At 50.2% G+C, this 18,569-nt stretch overlaps 7 protein-coding genes across 7 annotated transcripts; 2 read left to right on the top strand and 5 right to left on the bottom strand.

Annotated features, from left to right (window-relative positions):
* Nucleotides 1-585: 585 nt before the first annotated feature.
* On the bottom strand, nucleotides 586-2,945 carry BP01DRAFT_406825 (MFS general substrate transporter; the record flags this gene model as incomplete). Its single annotated transcript, XM_025578783.1, has 14 exons — nucleotides 586-1,035; nucleotides 1,144-1,214; nucleotides 1,279-1,402; nucleotides 1,459-1,549; nucleotides 1,602-1,709; nucleotides 1,765-1,816; nucleotides 1,868-1,921; nucleotides 1,981-2,140; nucleotides 2,196-2,266; nucleotides 2,326-2,379; nucleotides 2,433-2,514; nucleotides 2,561-2,640; nucleotides 2,699-2,776; nucleotides 2,835-2,945. 14 exons carry the CDS (start codon nucleotides 2,943-2,945, stop codon nucleotides 711-713), a joined length of 1,461 nt encoding a protein of 486 aa, XP_025427568.1. The 3' UTR covers nucleotides 586-710.
* A 1,239-nt stretch (nucleotides 2,946-4,184) lies between these two features.
* Nucleotides 4,185-4,556, bottom strand: BP01DRAFT_394943 (uncharacterized protein; the record flags this gene model as incomplete). The annotated part of the gene is made up of 1 exon (XM_025578361.1): nucleotides 4,185-4,556. The coding sequence occupies one exon, from the start codon at nucleotides 4,554-4,556 to the stop codon at nucleotides 4,185-4,187; it is 372 nt and encodes a 123-aa protein (XP_025427567.1).
* Nucleotides 4,557-6,141: 1,585 nt separating this feature from the next.
* BP01DRAFT_164315 (MFS general substrate transporter) lies at nucleotides 6,142-7,610 on the bottom strand. Its single transcript, XM_025570729.1, has 2 exons — nucleotides 7,605-7,610; nucleotides 6,142-7,539 (listed from the first exon to the last, which is right to left on the bottom strand). The coding sequence occupies exon 2, from the start codon at nucleotides 7,448-7,450 to the stop codon at nucleotides 6,197-6,199; it is 1,254 nt and encodes a 417-aa protein (XP_025427566.1). The 5' UTR covers nucleotides 7,451-7,539; nucleotides 7,605-7,610; the 3' UTR covers nucleotides 6,142-6,196.
* A 1,723-nt stretch (nucleotides 7,611-9,333) lies between these two features.
* BP01DRAFT_376911 (nitrilase) lies at nucleotides 9,334-13,275 on the top strand (the record flags this gene model as incomplete). Its single annotated transcript, XM_025576977.1, has 9 exons — nucleotides 9,334-9,810; nucleotides 9,868-10,460; nucleotides 10,956-10,996; nucleotides 11,054-11,102; nucleotides 11,155-11,647; nucleotides 11,700-11,762; nucleotides 11,809-12,141; nucleotides 12,192-12,647; nucleotides 12,703-13,275. The coding sequence occupies 9 exons, from the start codon at nucleotides 9,334-9,336 to the stop codon at nucleotides 13,273-13,275; spliced, it is 3,078 nt and encodes a 1,025-aa protein (XP_025427565.1).
* A 1,562-nt stretch (nucleotides 13,276-14,837) lies between these two features.
* On the bottom strand, nucleotides 14,838-15,264 carry BP01DRAFT_360231 (uncharacterized protein). Its single transcript, XM_025575875.1, has one exon. It carries the CDS (start codon nucleotides 15,162-15,164, stop codon nucleotides 14,931-14,933), a length of 234 nt encoding a protein of 77 aa, XP_025427564.1. The 5' UTR covers nucleotides 15,165-15,264; the 3' UTR covers nucleotides 14,838-14,930.
* Nucleotides 15,238-16,565, top strand: BP01DRAFT_348716 (putative aminotransferase; the record flags this gene model as incomplete). The annotated part of the gene is made up of 3 exons (XM_025573732.1): nucleotides 15,238-15,270; nucleotides 15,329-15,789; nucleotides 15,854-16,565. The coding sequence occupies 3 exons, from the start codon at nucleotides 15,238-15,240 to the stop codon at nucleotides 16,563-16,565; spliced, it is 1,206 nt and encodes a 401-aa protein (XP_025427563.1).
* Nucleotides 16,566-16,678: 113 nt separating this feature from the next.
* On the bottom strand, nucleotides 16,679-18,405 carry BP01DRAFT_164269 (transcription factor domain-containing protein). Its single transcript, XM_025570728.1, has 2 exons — nucleotides 18,232-18,405; nucleotides 16,679-18,177 (listed from the first exon to the last, which is right to left on the bottom strand). Exons 1-2 carry the CDS (start codon nucleotides 18,289-18,291, stop codon nucleotides 16,792-16,794), a joined length of 1,446 nt encoding a protein of 481 aa, XP_025427562.1. The 5' UTR covers nucleotides 18,292-18,405; the 3' UTR covers nucleotides 16,679-16,791.
* Between the last annotated feature and the right edge of the window lie 164 nt (nucleotides 18,406-18,569).

Raw genomic sequence — 18,569 nt, 5'->3', positions numbered from 1 at the left:
GGCCGAGAATGATGGCTCAACCTCTTGGCATTTCCATTCTGCTATTTTTAGAATTTCCCCCCTTCCCCTTCCACATGGGCATCGAGATCTGCCATGAAGGGACCCAGGGTCCTAAAATCTCCGTGTGTCTTTCTTTGCTACCGCCGTTAGAAGCGGAAGAGTAGCCTGGGTTGATTTTTCATGCGCTCTGAATTAGGCTTTACACCAAGGCTCTATGATCCAATCATAGTCTAACTGTACGGTTAATCCGGAATGCTCCTCCATCCGCTGAGCGTGTCGGGAGCGTCTTTGCTTTTCGCTCACTTGCCATCATCTGATCTCAAGTTTTAGGATAAAACGAAAAGCAGCTGATTATACTCCAAATGAGAGAAAAACCTCCGCAGTTCGTACTTGTTCAGTAGTAGTTCAGTACACTCAGTGCTCTACGGATAGCATCCACTTCCACTAATCAGACTAATATCTTCGATATCAAAGATTCCTTCTATTGCTTTCTGCTAAGGTGGCATAGACAAGGTTGCTAAAATGTGCTTTACATTTCGGAAGCTACTTCCGGGACATCCTCTCTGAACCAGCAACACGTTATCGCCTTGACAGCCATCTTCCGCAGCATAGTGTAATGATGACAGGGCAAGTGGACTGAAATACGCTATACGACTCACCTAGCTAGGAATTTAGCAAAGGATCTGCTTCAGTAGTCTCAGACATGATTCTCAGATTTGGGAGACCCTTTCTTGTTGCTTAACATGCTCCCGACCGGATTGCAGATCCCCTTCTCTCGTGATTTTCGTGCGCTTCTCCCACCTGAAAGCAAGATAAATAGCGACGAAAAGTATAGCCGCTAGAATTGAAAGAGCCAGATAGAGTTTGGCTCCAATGCGCCAATGAGGGGCTTCGTCGGCAGGGTAGGCGGCAATGGGGAGAAAGGCACTGAGGAGATACGAAAAGAGTGTGCCGGTCGCGAAAAGGACTGTTCGCACTTGAGGTTCGGTCTCTAGATGGGCAGTCGCCCATGCACATAGGAGCATGGTGGAGACACTGAATCATTTTTCCCAGTTGGCAGTCAGCTGAAGTTGATCTATAGGAAAATCGACTTGGCGATTGTCGTCTGATCGGTTCACTTACGCTCCAATATAGTTCATATACCAGCCAACCATGTAGGCAGTCTCGTTGCTTGGGCGAATGACCAGAATTATGAGGGATGTGATGTTAATCGCCTGTCTAAACATTAATATTCTGCAAGATGACGAGTTCGGAAGTCATTATGAGGGACAGGCTTACAGCATGCAAAAGTAGAAAGGGGAGTCTGGTGCCGAAGAAATCACTGAGACCACTGAAGAGGATCTCAGCGACGAGCTGTATAGCCTGGCCGATAATGGGCAGGTAATTCAACATGGCAACTGAGCTGGAATCCTAGGTTAGCACTTGAAGTTTTTTTGTGATATGCCTGTGTTAGATTACTATTTGTTTGTTCCGTCGGCATTCTTCAGGGATTTGAGCCAGAGGTTAAAATAGCTCGTTGGAGTTGTCCCCGTGCCGATACACCATGCAACTGAGGCCTGATCAGTACAATGTGAACAGAAGTGATCTTTCAACAAACATACTTGAGAACAACCAAAGATGCCAGAACTTCAAGGCGCGGAGGAAGGTTTTAGGCGTGATCCCGACCTGCGGGCTTCGGCCGACTCGTCGAGTACGCGCAAGAGCAGTTTCTTTGAGCAGGTCAGTTCAATGAATCGTGTTCCTCTGCCATGTAAACCAGCTCACCGATATGTCGAGTTTTGAGATAGATCCTAGAAAGCGGGTTCTGCCGCTCCGGCTGTTGACCATGTCAGTGCTTGGTCAGTCTTGAAAAAGCTATGGCTCGTACAAATCCTGGCACTGCTATGTAGGCGAGAAGCGCAACAGTGATCGTGCATATCCCCTGTTTGGATAAGCCGTGTTGGTAACCATAGAATGACATATGTGAAGATCCTCACTTACATTGATCAAAAACGCCCATTGCCATCCACTTCTCCCGAGCGTACCATTCAGATTCGTCGAAAGTGCCCCTTGAAGTGCCCCAGAAAGCATGGCACCAACTGGCTGAGCCATGTTATAAAGACTCATACGCAACGCCATCTCATGCGGAAGATACCATTGACTAGGAGTCTTTGTCTCAGTCGGTGTGTAAGCATTTTGTTAATGCAAGAGCATACCTGATAATAGTAAAGTATCCCGGCCAGGTAGCACCTTCACAAAAGCCTATGAGGAAGCGAAGACCATAGACCTTAGATTGTTAGCCATCGCATGAAAACTTGACAAGGCGGGGAGACTATGAGCTGTTACCTGCTTCGCAGATGTGGCAGTGGACAGGCAGCAGGTGAAAACTCCCCAAAGAACCTGGTCTTGATCAGTGTGCTGCGCAAAACTTTGTCGGAACAATGATTTCTCACTTCACATGTAGGCAGCCAGATCGCTGGACCAATGTGCGATATTATAATACATGAGGGATATAGCATTACCATATAACCAATGCTCCATCAGATCAGCATAATCTAAGCATTGGGAACGAAATACTCACTTAAAGAACGTGGTGAAGTAATTTAGCTCATTTCCATAGAGTTTCAAATCCGTTTGCATACCAGACACATATGCATTGCTCTATTGAAGAATAGACTCAGCTCTGACTCTCGATAGCAACCTCATAAAGACAACTCACGATGTTGGTCTGATCGAGGTACTTGAATGTGTATCCCAGAAATCCCACAACCAGGAATATCGCATCCAGTCGCCGCACCTGAACCTTGCTCAGCACCTAGGTTGACAATGATCAGGAAATCGCCCAAGAGCCTCACCAGAGCTTTCTCGTGACTAGGGTCAATTGAATCGACATCAGTCGGCTCTAGCTCTGTCACTTGATCTAGAACATCCTTGGTATGCTTCTTAGTCTGATTTCGAGAACCCATTTCAGATTATTCTTGGAAAAGCAGCTATCAATCGACACCAATCAACAGAGAGGCATTGAGCAATCGCTTTAATTTCGAATCGAGAGCATAGAGCTTTATAGCGATGACATTGTCGCGATAACCAAGCAAAATCGGCCGCTATCACAAAGATATAGCGGCAATGGCATCAGCGCGGGAAGCGAAGACGTGCTCTAGTGCAAACCCCGCTTGTAGGATCAAGCTTAAAGAGAGATCACTGTGTTGCATCCCATCAAGCCTTCTTGTAAAGGGTAGAACTTTTCTTATCAGTTCCATACTAACTTCTGCATGATCGAAAATCGGCTCGCGGTCATTCCACTCGGACTGCTTGTAACTGACTGCCGGAGACAATAGTCATTAAGAAGGATCCATGATACGACTTGAAACAGGTAGAATGCAAACCGGGTCTGTAAGAAGTGGAGCAATTGGCATCATAATAGTGTGGTAAGAGAGTTATTATGGAGCCAAGAACGTTGAAAAGCGTGGATCTATCCATTTCAAGTAGCTTATGCGACGAGTAAGTGTAGTGACCTTCGGTTATAGTATGATGGTTTCTTTCTAGTCATTCGGAACGGCCCACATCAAACCTTGATAGCATGAATGATTGGCATTGTAAAGAAGACAGAAAAAAAAGCGACATTGAGACTTTTAGAAAAACAGCAATGACTGTGGAAGGGAAATGCTGTGGAAGCATCAGGCGGGGATGAGGGGAAACAACCGCCAGCACGGAAAGAAACTGCTCGTTTGCGCTTCTGCCGCGCTCCCTCAACAACTTCTCTCCTTCCACCACCACTCTACAACCTTGCTGGTCAGCCAGCCCCAAACTATCGGAACTTAGTCTCAGTTTATCTCTCTCGCACTGCGCTGCTTTGCATACCAGGTGTGAATCACTTCGTCCAATTAGGCGCTCATTTCTTGCTTCTTTTCAGAGGGTGCGAATGAGTCTACCAAAGTGCTGATAACGAATTCCCAACTCCAGGAAGAGGCCTCATCCCGAGAGAAACTTCTCAAAAACCTTTCAGTCATGTGCTTTGGTGTTGATTCAGGCATGGTCAATTCGCTTCCGCGCCTCAATGACTCGACAACCTGTAGCACCGTCTGCACCATATGCCATCACAACCTGGCTTGCATGACATTTTCCATCTCGGTTCAAAGTCAACACAAATGACTGATCATCCTGACACTCAATATCGGTGACTTCATCATGGACGAAAGAAATGCTCAACCCCAAGTTCTGAGCCGCAATGAGTGCTTGTTGTGACATATCTTGAGGTATTGGCCATAGATGTCTCGAGACGGGAAGGGCCCACTGCTCAGCTCTTGTCTCCAGCGCGAGAAGTGCTTAGGGTCATTGAAGTATAACCCCATGGTATCGGCCTGCATGTTGATAATGGTGCCCGAACAAAAGGAAGAATAAGCTAACCCAGGGCCGAAACGTTTATCCTTCTCGATGATAGTGATAAGTGGCAAGACCTTACCATGTCTGGCTTTCTCGACCAAGTGCAGCAGCACTGAGATGCCACTCGCACCAGCCCCGACTATGACAATTTTGCCCATATTGGGTTCAGAATGAGTTGACTGCGTGATACCCATGTTGAGTATTGTGAAAGGTGGAGGTATGTTGCTGTGCAGGATTCTAAAAGAGCTCTGAGGAGAATTCTGATAGAAGTATTTATGCTGTCTCAGGTATGCGTATATTTCTCTCAATGCTCTTCGGTTTGCCCTTTCGTGAGCTCCACAGCATAGGACCACACGCTCTCATGATCATACTCAAAACCACCCAAGTTAGTTCGCCAAGCCTCCTCTTGCATCACGAACATTCTTTTCCATTTGCATTTGCCATGGTGGGCCTAATGGCTGCACATCCGTGAGCACTTCGAAGTTCGGAGGATGTATTGTCCTCCGCAACGACAAAAATTGCCAAGGAGATCATCGTGGCCAAGCACCAGATTTTGCAATATCGGGCAAGTGATCAATACTTTGACGGGGGAGAACATTATCAAAATCATGCATCAATCGCATAATGTCCAGTTCTCGAACTATTTTCGACCTCGTATGGTACATACAAAGGCGACACCGCTAAGGAGCAGGGAACACTAGCGCTTATGATAGAGCACGTTAAGATATGAGCAATGCGTTTTACGTTATGCTATTGCTCGTTTTGTCTCGCTATGGTCTCGTAACGTCTGGGCTCGGAAAATCCTGCCAGGAGCAAGATCCTTGTCATCATAACAAGGAACGTGGTCATGAGCGGAGCATTATTTGCCACAAATACGAGATTTAATCGTGACAAACGAGGTCAAACTCATCCGAGACTCATCCTTGAGGAGTGACAGCCTTCCTGATTGGCAAAGGACATATGCAGCAACGACCCATCACAGTCCGTCATGCAGCCTGAAGAGTCTTGACTGTAAGGCCTTGGAGGAGACATCTCTAGCAGGTCTTGTTCTAAGCGTTAAGGTGTCTATTCATCTCGTTCATGAGTACGATGCGCGCGACTATCCTTTCATTGTATCAAGAATCCCAGACGCTCAACAACTCTTGTTCTCAAATACCTCGGGGCAAGTACCCATGCGCGACCTCAACTCAACTTTACAGATGGAAATCCCAGTAACGCACGGATAACCAGCAGCTGCGCAACCGCAACGGTTAAATCTCAAGTTGGTAGATCACCCCGTAAGCGAGCTCTTTACCGAACTGAGCCGACCAAAATAACATCAATTGTGAATCATGAAGACGATCGTCAACGCCACAGGAATCTATCACTCTTTACAATAACATTTGAGAACCGTTCCTTGCACCTCCTGAGTAAGCGCTAGCGAAACTCAATGCAATCTATATTGTTATTCAAGGCAGCAGTATGCAACACGAGACGGCAGAGTTCATGCATTTTGCATCCCATCTCCTTGGCGGGCAGCAGGCGGCCTCTCGGCATGCAGGGTTCATCTGCCTCGGTGTACTATATTTTTAGCACCCAAATCTCGAAGATCTCTATTTTCGGAGTCTCAGCCTGGAGACTTTTGTCGGTCACACGTGCGAATTCAAACAAGTTTCAATGGCAGGTCAGTGCGCCAATTCGTTATCCTCTATGTTTTTGGATCTATGCCTAATATCTCCAAATGAAAATGCTAACTAAATGACCTCGAGCACATTCTGCACCGAGTTTTATAAAGCTCCGAATCCGAGCTTACTTCACCTCATAAAATCCCCCTTACCCGAACAAGACAATGATCTCAGATTTTGACCCCGAGGCGCCATCCAGTCTTCGAGATTCTCGCCCCCAGCAGTACCATTGCACCCAGTAGGATGACCACGCCTGCCCACACCTGGGCTCCGATGTAACCATGAGCCTTAGCAACGAGGGCGCCACCCAACGGAGGTCCGGTCAAACATGCAAAGCTCATAATCGTGAAGCCCATGCCGGTCCTGGTGCCAGCCTTATTGAGGTCAGTGATCAGGCTCGATAGCGTGGCCGGCCAGAGCCCCTGGACCGCATTGGCGCAGAATCCGTACAGCACAGCGAACGTATAAAGTCCCCCCGCGGAGTGCACGGCCGCCCAGCAGAGCATTAGCACGCTAGAGGCCACTGAGAGGGGAATTATGGTGTTCAGCGGGCCCAGATGGAACGAGGCAAAGTACGCGGGGATGAGGCGTCCAAGGCTGGCGGCCCCGTTGAGCACGATGATCAGGTTCGTTGAGTCGGAGTACGTGAGTCCAATCACGCTTCGGCCGAAAGCACCGACGTAGTAGACGGCAAAATACATCCCCCAAAAGTTGAGCCAAATTGCCAGAATGAAGAAGGTATAAATGGGGTCCCGAAAAGCAGCGAGCTCGACAAGGGGACCCGATCTCCGCGGAGGCAGGCGGGTGCGGAACAGCGCAACAGCGGGGAGGGTGGTGGCGAGCATGACCAATCCCAGGACACGCAGGGTCCAGCCGAACCCGAGCACGGGGAGAAGTCCCTTGACCAGTCCGGGGAAGACCATTCCCCCTGTTCCGCTGCCGGCGAGGCAGCAAGCCACTGCAAATACGCGATGTTTATCGAAATAGGTGGCTACTAGACCCATTGCGGGGCAGAACTGGAGGCCGCTGCCTAGTCCCGTGCACAATCCCTGGGCAAGAAAGAGCTGCCAGTATTGGGTGGAGAGAGAGGTCATGAAGACCCCTACGATTTGCAAAAATGCGCCGGCACAGAAGACATGACGGAAGTAGCCCGCGTCCAGCGCTCGTCCGGAAAAGGCGCCCACGAAGAAGACCAGAAACATCTGAATCGAGCCGACCCACGAGATTGCCGACTCGGACACCCCGAGGTGAGTTTGGTAGTAGGACTGAAAGACCCCGTAGCTGGCAAGGTAGCCCCAGGTGTTGAAGCAGACGAGGTGGCCCATGGCAGATTGAGTCCATGCCTTGGCTCCGCCATCTGGGGGTGGTTTCACGACTGAATCCGTCGTCGACGTCGAGATATTATCGTCAATAGTTTTGGCCATGGTGGATGACGGCTGGCGCAGGGCAATGAGGGATGAGAATAGAATATTCAGGTGAGAAAATAGCCCAGGAACTTCAATGCGCTATTCCTCTTCATATGTAGCAAGAATTAGCAAACCCCGATGGTCAAAGTTTGAAGTATAAGACTTATCGTACAGTAGTTCTGAGAAGATAGCGGTCTCGGCCGAGTCATTCATTTATTTGCCCTAGACACTTGTCGTAGGATTTAACTACGATAAGTGAATGGCACCCACTGATCATCCTTTAGATAAGTCGTATCTGAGTTTAACAGTAGTACTCTCCGATTTTCTTTTCTTTTCTTTTTTTTTTTTTTTTGCACATGCTTGGAGCGAGAACATGTTAGTCACTGCTGGCCAAGCATGCAGCTGACAGAAATGCAATGCGGCCGCGGGAAACACCTCATTGCCAGACCCTGTCTTGACTGACTTTGCCAGCGTGCATGCACCGGGACCTCCGTCGACTTCTTTATGCAAGTAAAGCCTTCTCATCTCGACGGAATGTGATGGTGCAATAATGTTACCCTTATTGGTAGCCTTCCTATTACGGTTATCAGAATTCGGAACAGCAAAGGGCTTGAGCAATTGGGAATTTCAACATTGACAGGGGTGTATTTGGGTTTTCTGCGCCGTAGGATGGACCAGGGTCTTTTCCTCGGAGTTACCCTGACTCAATCTCGGTCTGATGATCCCCTGGCAGTGGTGAGAGTTGACTCGCGAGCACAGTGCGAGTGCTTAGTCGCTTGTTGAGGAAGAGGTCTTTCATATTCTGGGTTTATTTAGTGTGCTAGTCTCTGGCGGCGTAGAGATAATCAGACGGAATATCTCTAGAGACGGAGTCGATGCGTACAGGACACAAAAGCTGGCAGGTAGAAATGGAAAAAAGGCAAGTACATGTCCACGTGATCTCTGGTTGAGTATCTCTCTCCCCAGTCCCATTGTGGATGCCCACAACTTTGCTTGTTCCAGCAATTTCATCGCATCGTCGATCTAGACTGACTTGAGATCCACTAGTACCTTCTTTCTTCTCTCCACAATCCCCAACTTGGTCCACATCACGCATCCCATCGCTTGACTACAACACCATGCTGACATCCGAATAGTAAGCTGTGTAGTGTTAGCAACCTTGTTGAAGCTTTTTCAGTATGGCAGCGCGACAGCATTAAGGGGCTCACATCTCGCGGCGGGCTCAGTCTTCTCAGCCTCTAGGAGCTCAAAATACTTTCGTCTGATGAGTCCTTCGAAGAACTCTCTTGCCAGATGTGGATGAAATTGTGGAATTATCGGGATGGTAAGTCAAGCACAACAGTCGGACCCAATTGCCTACAGGCATACTGATAATAATTTTCTTCTCAGTAGGCACGTCCCCGTGCTATAAAGACCCTTTTTCAGCAGCTCTACAGTCTGCCTCGATAATAGCCACAGTCGAAGTATTTCCGGCTGTCAAATGATCGTTGTGTGATAGGACTCATATCTGGCCTAAATGACAACGCATAAACCTGTCAGACCGCTTGTCACTGTTGCTTAGAGTGTCCGGTCAGTTCCAGTTGGTTATCTGGGAGAATCTATTATGTTTCTGGGGATATCTTAGCGACCCCCACGCCCTACAGAAAATGAGTCAAATGAGGGGTAAGCTAACCACGCTTTGCGAGCAACCATAGCTTAACTTTAATTCGAGGGCATACAGTGGAGATTTTCGGCCTACCCGCAGCATCCGCATCTTCCACCTCGTGGCTCTTCGGAGTGACTTCGCCGATAACTTCCCGACGGTACCCTTTATCCGAAGCCAAGAACCCTAGCTTTATATACCACGTCGTTCCACGTTACATGTCGGAGTTTTGCAATCATCACTTCCAAAAACTTCGAATATGTCTCGCAAGGTCACAGTCGCTGTCGCTCAGGCGAGCACGCAGTCAACACTAGCTGCTACTTTGGATGCTTTGCACCGAGTGACTCGCCACGCAGCGGCCCGCGGCGTCCACTTGATTCTGTTTCCGGAAGCTTACTTGGGTGGTTACCCGCGGACATGCGATTTTCGCACAGCAGTCGGTTTCCGCTTGCCTCACGGTCGCGATCAATTCCTAGAGTATTTCAACTCTGCCGTTGACCTCGGTGATACCCCGGCTGGCGCAGGCGATGACTGGGTCAATCGGAAACTACCTCTGCCGCGGAATAAGGATTACCGCGGTGATGGTACTCGTGAGACCCTGGAGAGAATTTCCAGGGAAACGGGTGTCTTCATTGCATGCGGTGTGATTGAGAAAGCGGGTGGCAGTCTGTATTGCTCCGCAGTCTACGTTGATCCCCGCGATGGCATGCTCGGGAAAAGAAGAAAGGTCATGCCGGTGAGTACCTATCACAGCCAGGCTACTCATAGGGAAATAGAGGCTGATTTGCTCCAGACGGCTTCTGAGCGTCTCATCTGGGCTCAGGGCTCGCCTTCCACCCTCAAGGCCGTCACGACTGAGCTCAACGGCGTTAAGCTGACCATTGGTGCCGCTATTTGCTGGGAGAGCTTCATGCCCATGCTTCGTCAGAGTCTCTATGCCCAGGGCGTCAACATTTACTTGGCTCCTACAGCTGACAGCCGTGATACCTGGCTTCCTCTGGTCCGGACCATTGCTGGTGAAGGCCGCACATTTGTTCTCACGGCTAATCAATGCGTGCGGCGACGTGAACTCCCCGGCTGGATCACTAAAGCCGGTTCCAAGGATGCAGTAGAGAATGGTGATGAATATATCTCGCGCGGTGGCTCGTGTATTATCGGTCCACTGGGAGAGGTTGTGCGCGAGCCGATCTGGGAGGTGTGCACTGACGATGCCGCAAGCTCTGAAGACTTGAATGATCCTGCTTTGGAGGCCGCAGTGTCTATCTCGGAGATTGACTTGGATGATTGTGACCGAGGAAAGTTGGATCTTGATGTGACGGGGCACTATTCGCGAAACGACGCCTTCAAGTTGACTGTGGAGGGCTTGGACTTGAACCCACCTCCTTTGTGATTGACTATTCCCTGCCCAACACAAATGGAGTGCTGGAGGAGTGAAAATGTTATGTACATATATATATATCCATCATATTGCTCGTTTCATTGTTACTATTTCATTGGGTTTTCCGACATCGGGATACCCCGCAGCCCCGCGATAGCGGAAGATATGCCTGAGGCACAAGGGTTGGCGTGAGTCAGTGCTTCCCGCAAGAGGTTTAGCGCAGGGCAAGACTCTAGGATCCGGCCGCCGATGGAACGCCGAATAACATCGCATCGAATGCCCTATCGAAAATCATGGAATGAGATCTGCAGATTGAATCCCACAATGAATTCGGACAATGAATGTATCAGATAGTGCTGATGATCACACCGAGGAGGGCAGGGGAGGAATTACGAAGCCAAGGCCGGCACTCCTAGCGTGCAGACGCTGTCGTGCTCGCAAGCAGAAAGTATGCATCTCGACTTAGTGCTAGACGGCCCAGCTACTAACACAGACTAGTGCAGTCATCCGCGACCATGCAGTAATTGTGTCCAAGCACATGCCGGTCAGACCGCTCGAAACCCGAGTAAATCCTCTAGCTCTAATCAATGAGATCCAATAGCATGTGTTGCGAGCCAAAAACCGTCTAGGGAAAGTCGAGTCAATCCGGAGTAAGCAAAGGTCCAGGCTCTTACCAAACGATCGACCGACTGAGTCATCCAGATATGCGCGAGCTCTCGAAGAGCGCATACTCGAGCTTGAAGCCGAGCGAGAAGCCGGACGCGGCGCTAGCACTTCCGGGGGAGCTCCTCCATTCCAATCATCTGCAAATGTTGTAGGAAGAGCTGCTATCTTTGATAGACTTCGACTCCATTTGCAGAAAGATACGCCTGCAGAACACTCACCAGCTGCGGTTAACATACTACAGGCTGAAAGCATCCGATCACCAAACACCTCGTCACTACCTATCCCCACGCCACCTACACAGGCCTCTCCCCCGGAGCAACCAGCAACGCGAGCAGAGTACGATGAGACTGGGATCTCGTCAGACAAGCAAAATGACCTTATCCGGATCTTCTTGGAGCGTGTCAATCCTCGATACCCGTTCCTTCATGAGGAGACGTTCGTCAACTGGTATGCGGCATGGCGATGCTCGAAACAATCGAACCAGTCACTACCGGCTGAAGAAAGATGGAAAGAGTTCTTTGTGAAAATGGTTGGTCGGCTGGCACTTATGTACTAGACTATAGATTGACCCCGTCCAATAGGCCTTTGCGGTCAGCCTGTTGATAGCTCCGCAAGTATCACCAGAGGACATGAAAACCTCGCAGGTATGTCAGCATTATGCCACCGAAATTCATTGCTAAACCAAAGTAGGTCCTATATACATTAGCGATGCCATTGCTCGGGACTGTTTTTTTGTGCCTTGATCCAGTTCTGCATGTGCAAGCCTACCTTCTTTGCACGTTGCATGCTCTTCATTCTCCTTCATCGCAGACGGTCCTTACAATGATATCCGCTGCAATGCGATGTTGCGTAATCGCCCAGTTGCACCTGGCTGCGCCGACGAGCAGTATTCAGGATGCGTCAGCGTTGCTCGATTTACAAATACGGCGTCGGGTCTTTTGGTCTGCCTACGCTATTGATCGTCTGCTTAGCTGGATATACCATGTCCCATGCAGCCTGGTTGACGAGAATATTCAAGTCGAGGTACGTTGTTTCCTTTCCTTCTGTCCCACAATGAGACTGACGACAGTAAGCCTTTCGCGAACCTGAATGACGACGAAATAAAAGCATTGGCATCAAGAAGCAACCAACCGAATGAGGCCGAGTCGACTCCCCGTATAACGCAAGTCTCCTCTGCATTGCATCTGCTTCGAGGCAGAAGGATTCAATCACGTATTCTCAGTACCATGATGCGCACGGATTACGAACACCGCTTTGCAGCAGACCACAATTGGCGTCTTCACATGCTGGAGGCGTTGGATCAATGGAAGATGCAGCTGCAACCTCACAGCGACCCGGCTTCCGAGGGATACACGAGCGAAGGCTGGGTGGGGATGCTTTATAATTACACCATTCTTATCGTCTACCGACCCACAAAGGAGAATCTGAGTCGGTTCGTTGGTGAGCGCTGCATCAGGGCGTGCTCCAACATCTTGCACACATTTTGGATGTACCTTAAGAGACGCCAAACAGCGCAACTTTGGCCCGGTGTGAGTCTCCCTGGGCCATGTTGAAGTACTTGAAGTCTGACCATTCATGTCGCAGCTCTTGAGTCAATTCGGAACCGGCATTATTTTGTTGTATTGCCTCTGGGCAACACCACCCGCAGAAAGGTCCGCATTGTACCAGTCTCCGGAGGTCGCCAAAGCGATCAGAACTTGCACCATCATCCTAGCAGTTCTCTCCGAACGTTGGGCACAAGCCGAGATACTACGAGACGTGTTCGACCTTCTAGCAGACTCAGTCCCCGCACACGGTTCTTGCGTAGATGGAGATGGACTATCGGCGCAGGCAAAGGAGACTATTCAGGCTCAGTTGCCGATGCTGCATGCTATCGTCGTGAACAAAGACATACTACGAATGATGACGGAGATGGTCACTGAGGACCGCCCTTGGACAGGTCATGGTGAGGTAACGAACGTCTACCGATGGTCCGATGAAGACAAGCACGATGCCAATGGCTGTACGGTGTGCTGGGAGGGCAGATCTATGGGAGAGTTGGAAAGCTATCCTCAAGAGGATCTGCTGTTGGGTTTGTGGCCTTTGTACGATGATACTGGTGAGGTGGCTTCACCTGGGGAGTACCCATACTTTCCTGGACTATTAGGATCTATGTAGTTAGTCTAAGCGTGATTCATATGCTGGGTCAAATGAATTTTGCAAGGAAGTTTGAATGTGGTGTGCATAGCCTGAAGCTGTAGCTAGCCTCCTATAACAGAGTACCAGAGCTCTTTCATACCTGCTGCTTTGTGCTTGAGCGAGTATGGTTATATCTTGATGACCTCATAGTCAGGAATGATCGTGAGTGAGTGTTACAAAGCTCCCTCGAGAACCGTGTTCCTACCTATGCACACCAGGCAGTGCATCGATGGTATCCTAGGCGCCAGCACCATCTATCTCTCCACAAATCTTTTCGTCATGTTCATCGATGCACCCATCATCATACACACAACCACCCTGATCGTTCATCCAATAACCATACACAAACACAACCACAACCAAATATCCTCCTCATCAAGAAAATATTTCCAAATTAATCAACCAACCCTCGACCCTCTGGGAGGGCAACCCCCAAAGAAAAAAAAAATGGCCTTCCTAGCCCCCGCCCCCGAAATCCACCACCACCTCCTCACCACCTCCCGCGACCCCAAACGCATCATAATCCGCATCAACGCCAAGCGCCTCGACCGCCACAACCTTCTCTCGTCCGCCGGCGCGATTGTCAAGGAGCTCTTCCCGGACTGCGACACCAACCCGCGCATCTGGTTCTTCCACGTGGAGCTGCGCCTGGGCCGCGCCTTCCTGGTGGTGGATTTCAATCACCGCCGCGGCTACGACCCGCTGACTCACACCCTGGATGAGACGCCCATCCCCGTGTATATGCTGACGATGTATCGACGGCAGTGGGCGTTGGTGCGCTGGCGACAGCTGGATGAGTGTGTGGCGGGCCATTTGCTGCGGATGCATCTGGGAGGGGGGAGTTCGAGTGCCTCTGCCGGGGTGTTTCCGGTGCTGGTGGATTTGAGGGTTGTGAGAAGTTTGTTTGGGTAGGGATGTATGAGTTTGATGCTGGGTCTTTGTGTGAGTGGTGCTTATTACCCGATAAGCATGTCATTTTGATGTCTTTTTCTGTCCGGGTTTATCTCTAGACCCTGGCTGTGCCGTGTTGTCTTCAGGCGTGGCGTTGCATACTGGGAGTTTGGGGTGGGGAATTGATGGGGGATCTCTACTGGGTTGCAATGCCTGGGGAGGAGATGACTTTGCGTTTGCTACTACGTTTTGTTCCTTCCCTTGGCGGGATGGGTGTTTTTGCTAATTAAACTACTGGTCATCTAAGAATAGATGTCACTAGGCTAACTTGTGGGAAATGATAAGTTAGTGCTATTGCCGTTCAGTTCGCCTGATCTCTGGCTGGTTTTGTGAATTTACTTATGATTTAAACCTCGAAACTAAAACAACCTCCTCCTTGTTGTGGACCTGAAGCTATTTGCGCGGAAAAGCACCATGGCGGATTCTATGTGCACTCTTACAGCAAAGAACGAATACACATCAGATTTGATGACTTGCTTGGACATGTGCTCGTGGAGGATACTACCGGGGTGACATAGTTATGGCTAGTCATGCCTAATTGTTATGTGAGGTTGTTTTCCCTCTGTCTGCATAAACATATACACGTTTGCTAGCAGTTCAAGTGGTATCAGCCAGTCCCATCACTCTAGATATACCCCTATCTTCAAGTCCTCTTCGAATAAGCAGTCAAAACTGGATTCATATCATTCGCATGCTCCATGATCTTCCGAGTTCTGATGCTCGCTCCTGCCTCCGACTCCCGGCCGACAGACCCACTCAAAACCCCCTAAGCCAAATCCGGCAATGTAGGCGATTCCACCAATCATACCCCCCCATCCGCATCTCAACCGATCCCCGACGATGAACTCGACGGTTCCATACGAAGAAACTCTTTCTCTGCAGAAACTGATATAAACTAGTTGCTCACCCTCTTGCATTCAACTCATCAGACATTTCTCAACGCACTCTCCACTCGATCAAGAAAACACATTCACATTCAATTCAGTAGCCATGGTGAAAATCGCCGAATTCAGCGTCGAGAATGTCCGTCTCCCCTTCTCATACACCACAGGAGTCTGTAACTAACGACATAACGACATAGTGGATGGACGCCTACGAGAACGACGCGCAGCACAACCTCGCAGAGACCTGTTGCGCCTCGATCTCGTTGGACGATCTCGCTCGGCTGTCCGGCTCGTCCCAGCCCCTCATCAATCTCTCCCGCAAGCAGACGTACGGTGCCATCCGTGGCTCGACCGGGCTGCGCGAGAACATAACCAAGCTTTACCGGACCCAGGCGAAGCAGCAGCTGGCCCTCACGGCAGACCAAGTCCTCGTGACGAACGGGGCCATCCACGCCAACTTCTTGGCCCTGTACACGACCGTCGGCCCCGGGGATCATGTCGTCTGTCACTATCCGACCTACCAGCAGTTGTACTCTGTGCCGGAGTCACTGGGCGCTGAGGTGAGTCTGTGGCGATCGTCTGCGGAAAAGGGGTGGGCGTTGGATTTGCAGGAGCTGAGGGGGTTGATTCGGGCGAATACGAAGGTGATTATTCTTAAGTGAGTTAGCCCCGCTCGGCAAATCCCTTGGACTGATATGAGGGAGCTGCTGACGGCAATCAAGCAACCCTCAAAATCCCACAGGCGCCGTCCTTCACCGCGAGTTCCTTGGCGGTGTTGTCGAGATTGCCCGAGAACATAATCTCATCGTTCACTGCGATGAGGTCTATCGCCCGCTATTCCACTCCTTAGCCGAGGAGGAGAGACCGCCCTCAATTCTAGAGTTCGATTATGAGAATGTGGTCTCCACGGGGTCGATGAGCAAGGCTTTCAGTCTCGCGGGCTTGCGTGTCGGGTGGATTGCGTCCCGAAGCCAGCAAATCATCGAGGCGTGTGCCTCGTCTCGTCATTATACGCTTATCTCCGTGAGTTCCGTTGACGATGAGCTTGCGACGCGGGCGTTGAGTTCTCCATGTGTGGAAAACCTCCTGGCAAGGAATTTGAAACTTGCGAGGACGAACCTGGATGTGCTTGGGGCGTTTCTGGAGGAGCTCAGCTGGGCGGTGCAGTGGGTGAGGCCGCAGGCGGGCACGACGGCGTTTGTCAGGTTTGTGAATCGCGAGGGAAGACCGGTTGACGACGTCTTGCTTTGCCAGCGGTTGATGGAGAAGACGGGCGTTATGTTGGTTCCGGGGGGTAGATGTTTTGGGGACAGCGTCGATTTCAAGGGGTTTGTACGTGTCGGATATGTACCTGAGCGAGAAGTGTTGGACCGTGGGCTGGAGGCTTTCAGGGGATTCATGCGGGAGGAGTATGAGCTGTTGCCTGTTGTCTGAGCTCCTTGTCCAGCATCAAATGGACAGATGTGTCTTGGTGTATGTAAAGATTATAATGTTCATGACTCAAAGACGTCCTCCTACCGGAACCTATGATGTCTAGATTTGAGCATCTTCATGTGGCCATATCGTTCGGACAATCGAGTTTGCCGTCAAGCCCAGGGGATGAGACAGCAACATCCCACAAATCCCGGTCTTGAATGCCTGTCAATGGACAAACAATCCACTAGAAAAGGACTAGCTCCAACCCAAGCTGTGCAAAAAATGCATCCCATGGCAGACTAGTTCCCGATGCCCAGAAGACGTTCAACAACTCGCGAGCTCTAGTGAAGTTGCCCATCCCCAGACTCTGCATGTTAACCATTCTGGCTTGAATGATGCCACGCTCACTGGGAAGTGCAGTCTCACAGCCCGCACTAAAGATAGGCCAGAGAATGAGTATATTTGCCGCCGAGAATGGCCGAATGCGCTGCACGGCATGTATAATGCCTGCGACAGCAGCTCTAACCTTGGGGTGACCCAACGAGAGCTTATGGACACGACGGTGGAGGTGCAGTAGAGCGGAGTAAACAAAGGCGCGATGTGTATGTTGTAACTCGGAGGCAAGTTCTGCTTTGCTCTTTCTGGTCATGTCGGAGACCGCGCTGTCAAGCAGTCGGACAAGTTCGTTCTCGAGGGGGTGCGATTGGTGCAAGATCATTGCATCCTGCGAGACTTCGTCTGTGGAACATGACTCCACCACACATGCAGTCATACCTTGTTGGTGAATGAGGTGGGATAAATGCCTGAGGCAAGGGACTAGTTCCAACGAATAACCGCAGACATCGTCGATGTAGGCAGGGCTTTGACTGAAGAACTCCTTGAGTGGCTCGTTTACGGCCTCGAAGATAAACTCTGTATGGCTCTGCCCCGATAAGCTCGCTATGAGATCAAGGGTAGTGAACCATTTAATTAAGGACTGAATGTACGGATCCTGGAACCAGCAGGGCTTGTCCTGCGCCAAGAAAGCATTTAAGAGCTGTCTGACTCCGCTAAGGTGAGTCCTCCAGATGTGCATATTGCCATTGCACACGTCGTTCGTGCATAATGCCAGTGCTGTAGCCACTGTCTCAGGAGGCAGTCTCCGCGCCGAGCCATTGATCGTCGAGCGCAGGTTAGACATTGCAAGATTGGTGAATTTGAGACACGCTAGCTGGGACGACGAGCCCGCATCCTGCACAAGCCGACCGTGATGGCTGCATGCTGCTGCTAGTAGCGAGTACAAAAGATGGGGTGTTTCCAGGGATGCACTGATCATTCGCTGTAGGAACCAGTCGGGCGCTGCAGGGAAAAGCCTGGGTGCTGTCTCGGTAGCGAAGACGTGCAGGAAGAGTCTAGATTCTTCGGTTGACAGCACTGGCGAGAGATTCAGTAGAGGCTGGTTGGCTATCGCCTCCAAGCTCTTGATGACAATCGATCGGTTCTGCATCACAATCGCGACTTCTGAGGGAGATGCATGGCGCTGCTGTCTGCTTGGACGAGATCTTGAAATCTGGTCCACAACACTCAGATTGTATACGCAGCCCTTGGGGTATCTTTGACACCGAGTGCAGGTAGGCTTTAGCAAATCGCACTACAGATGTACATTAGTTGAGAGGCGTGAATTCGAACCGATAGATGTGATTACTTTAACTTTTTTCCGCCTGCACTCTGTGCACCCGTCTCGCCGCCGTTGAGATGCTTGCATGCTGGCATGATGCGGGAGCGGCTCACATCATAGTCATATGGTCATAGTCTGCTTCATGAGGCAGCGCAGATCAGAGATGTCTCTAACGTCGCGATGGTCATTAGATCAACCTAGTACTAGCTCATCTTTGCCGTCGTGAACAAGAGCAAAGGAGCAAGGGATGACAAATCACGGCGGATGAAAAGACCCTCAGACCTGCTGCTCTAACCATTTCTGGACACTTAACCGATTGCCAATTCTTTAATAACTGCAACTTGATCGAAGCTGGCACAAATCAA

This window comes from Aspergillus saccharolyticus (assembly GCF_003184585.1).
Source record: "Aspergillus saccharolyticus JOP 1030-1 unplaced genomic scaffold BP01scaffold_45, whole genome shotgun sequence".
Lineage (NCBI taxonomy): Eukaryota > Fungi > Ascomycota > Eurotiomycetes > Eurotiales > Aspergillaceae > Aspergillus > Aspergillus saccharolyticus.
The sequence above is the reverse complement of the archived record's forward strand: the minus strand, read 5'-3'. Positions and strand labels throughout refer to the sequence as shown.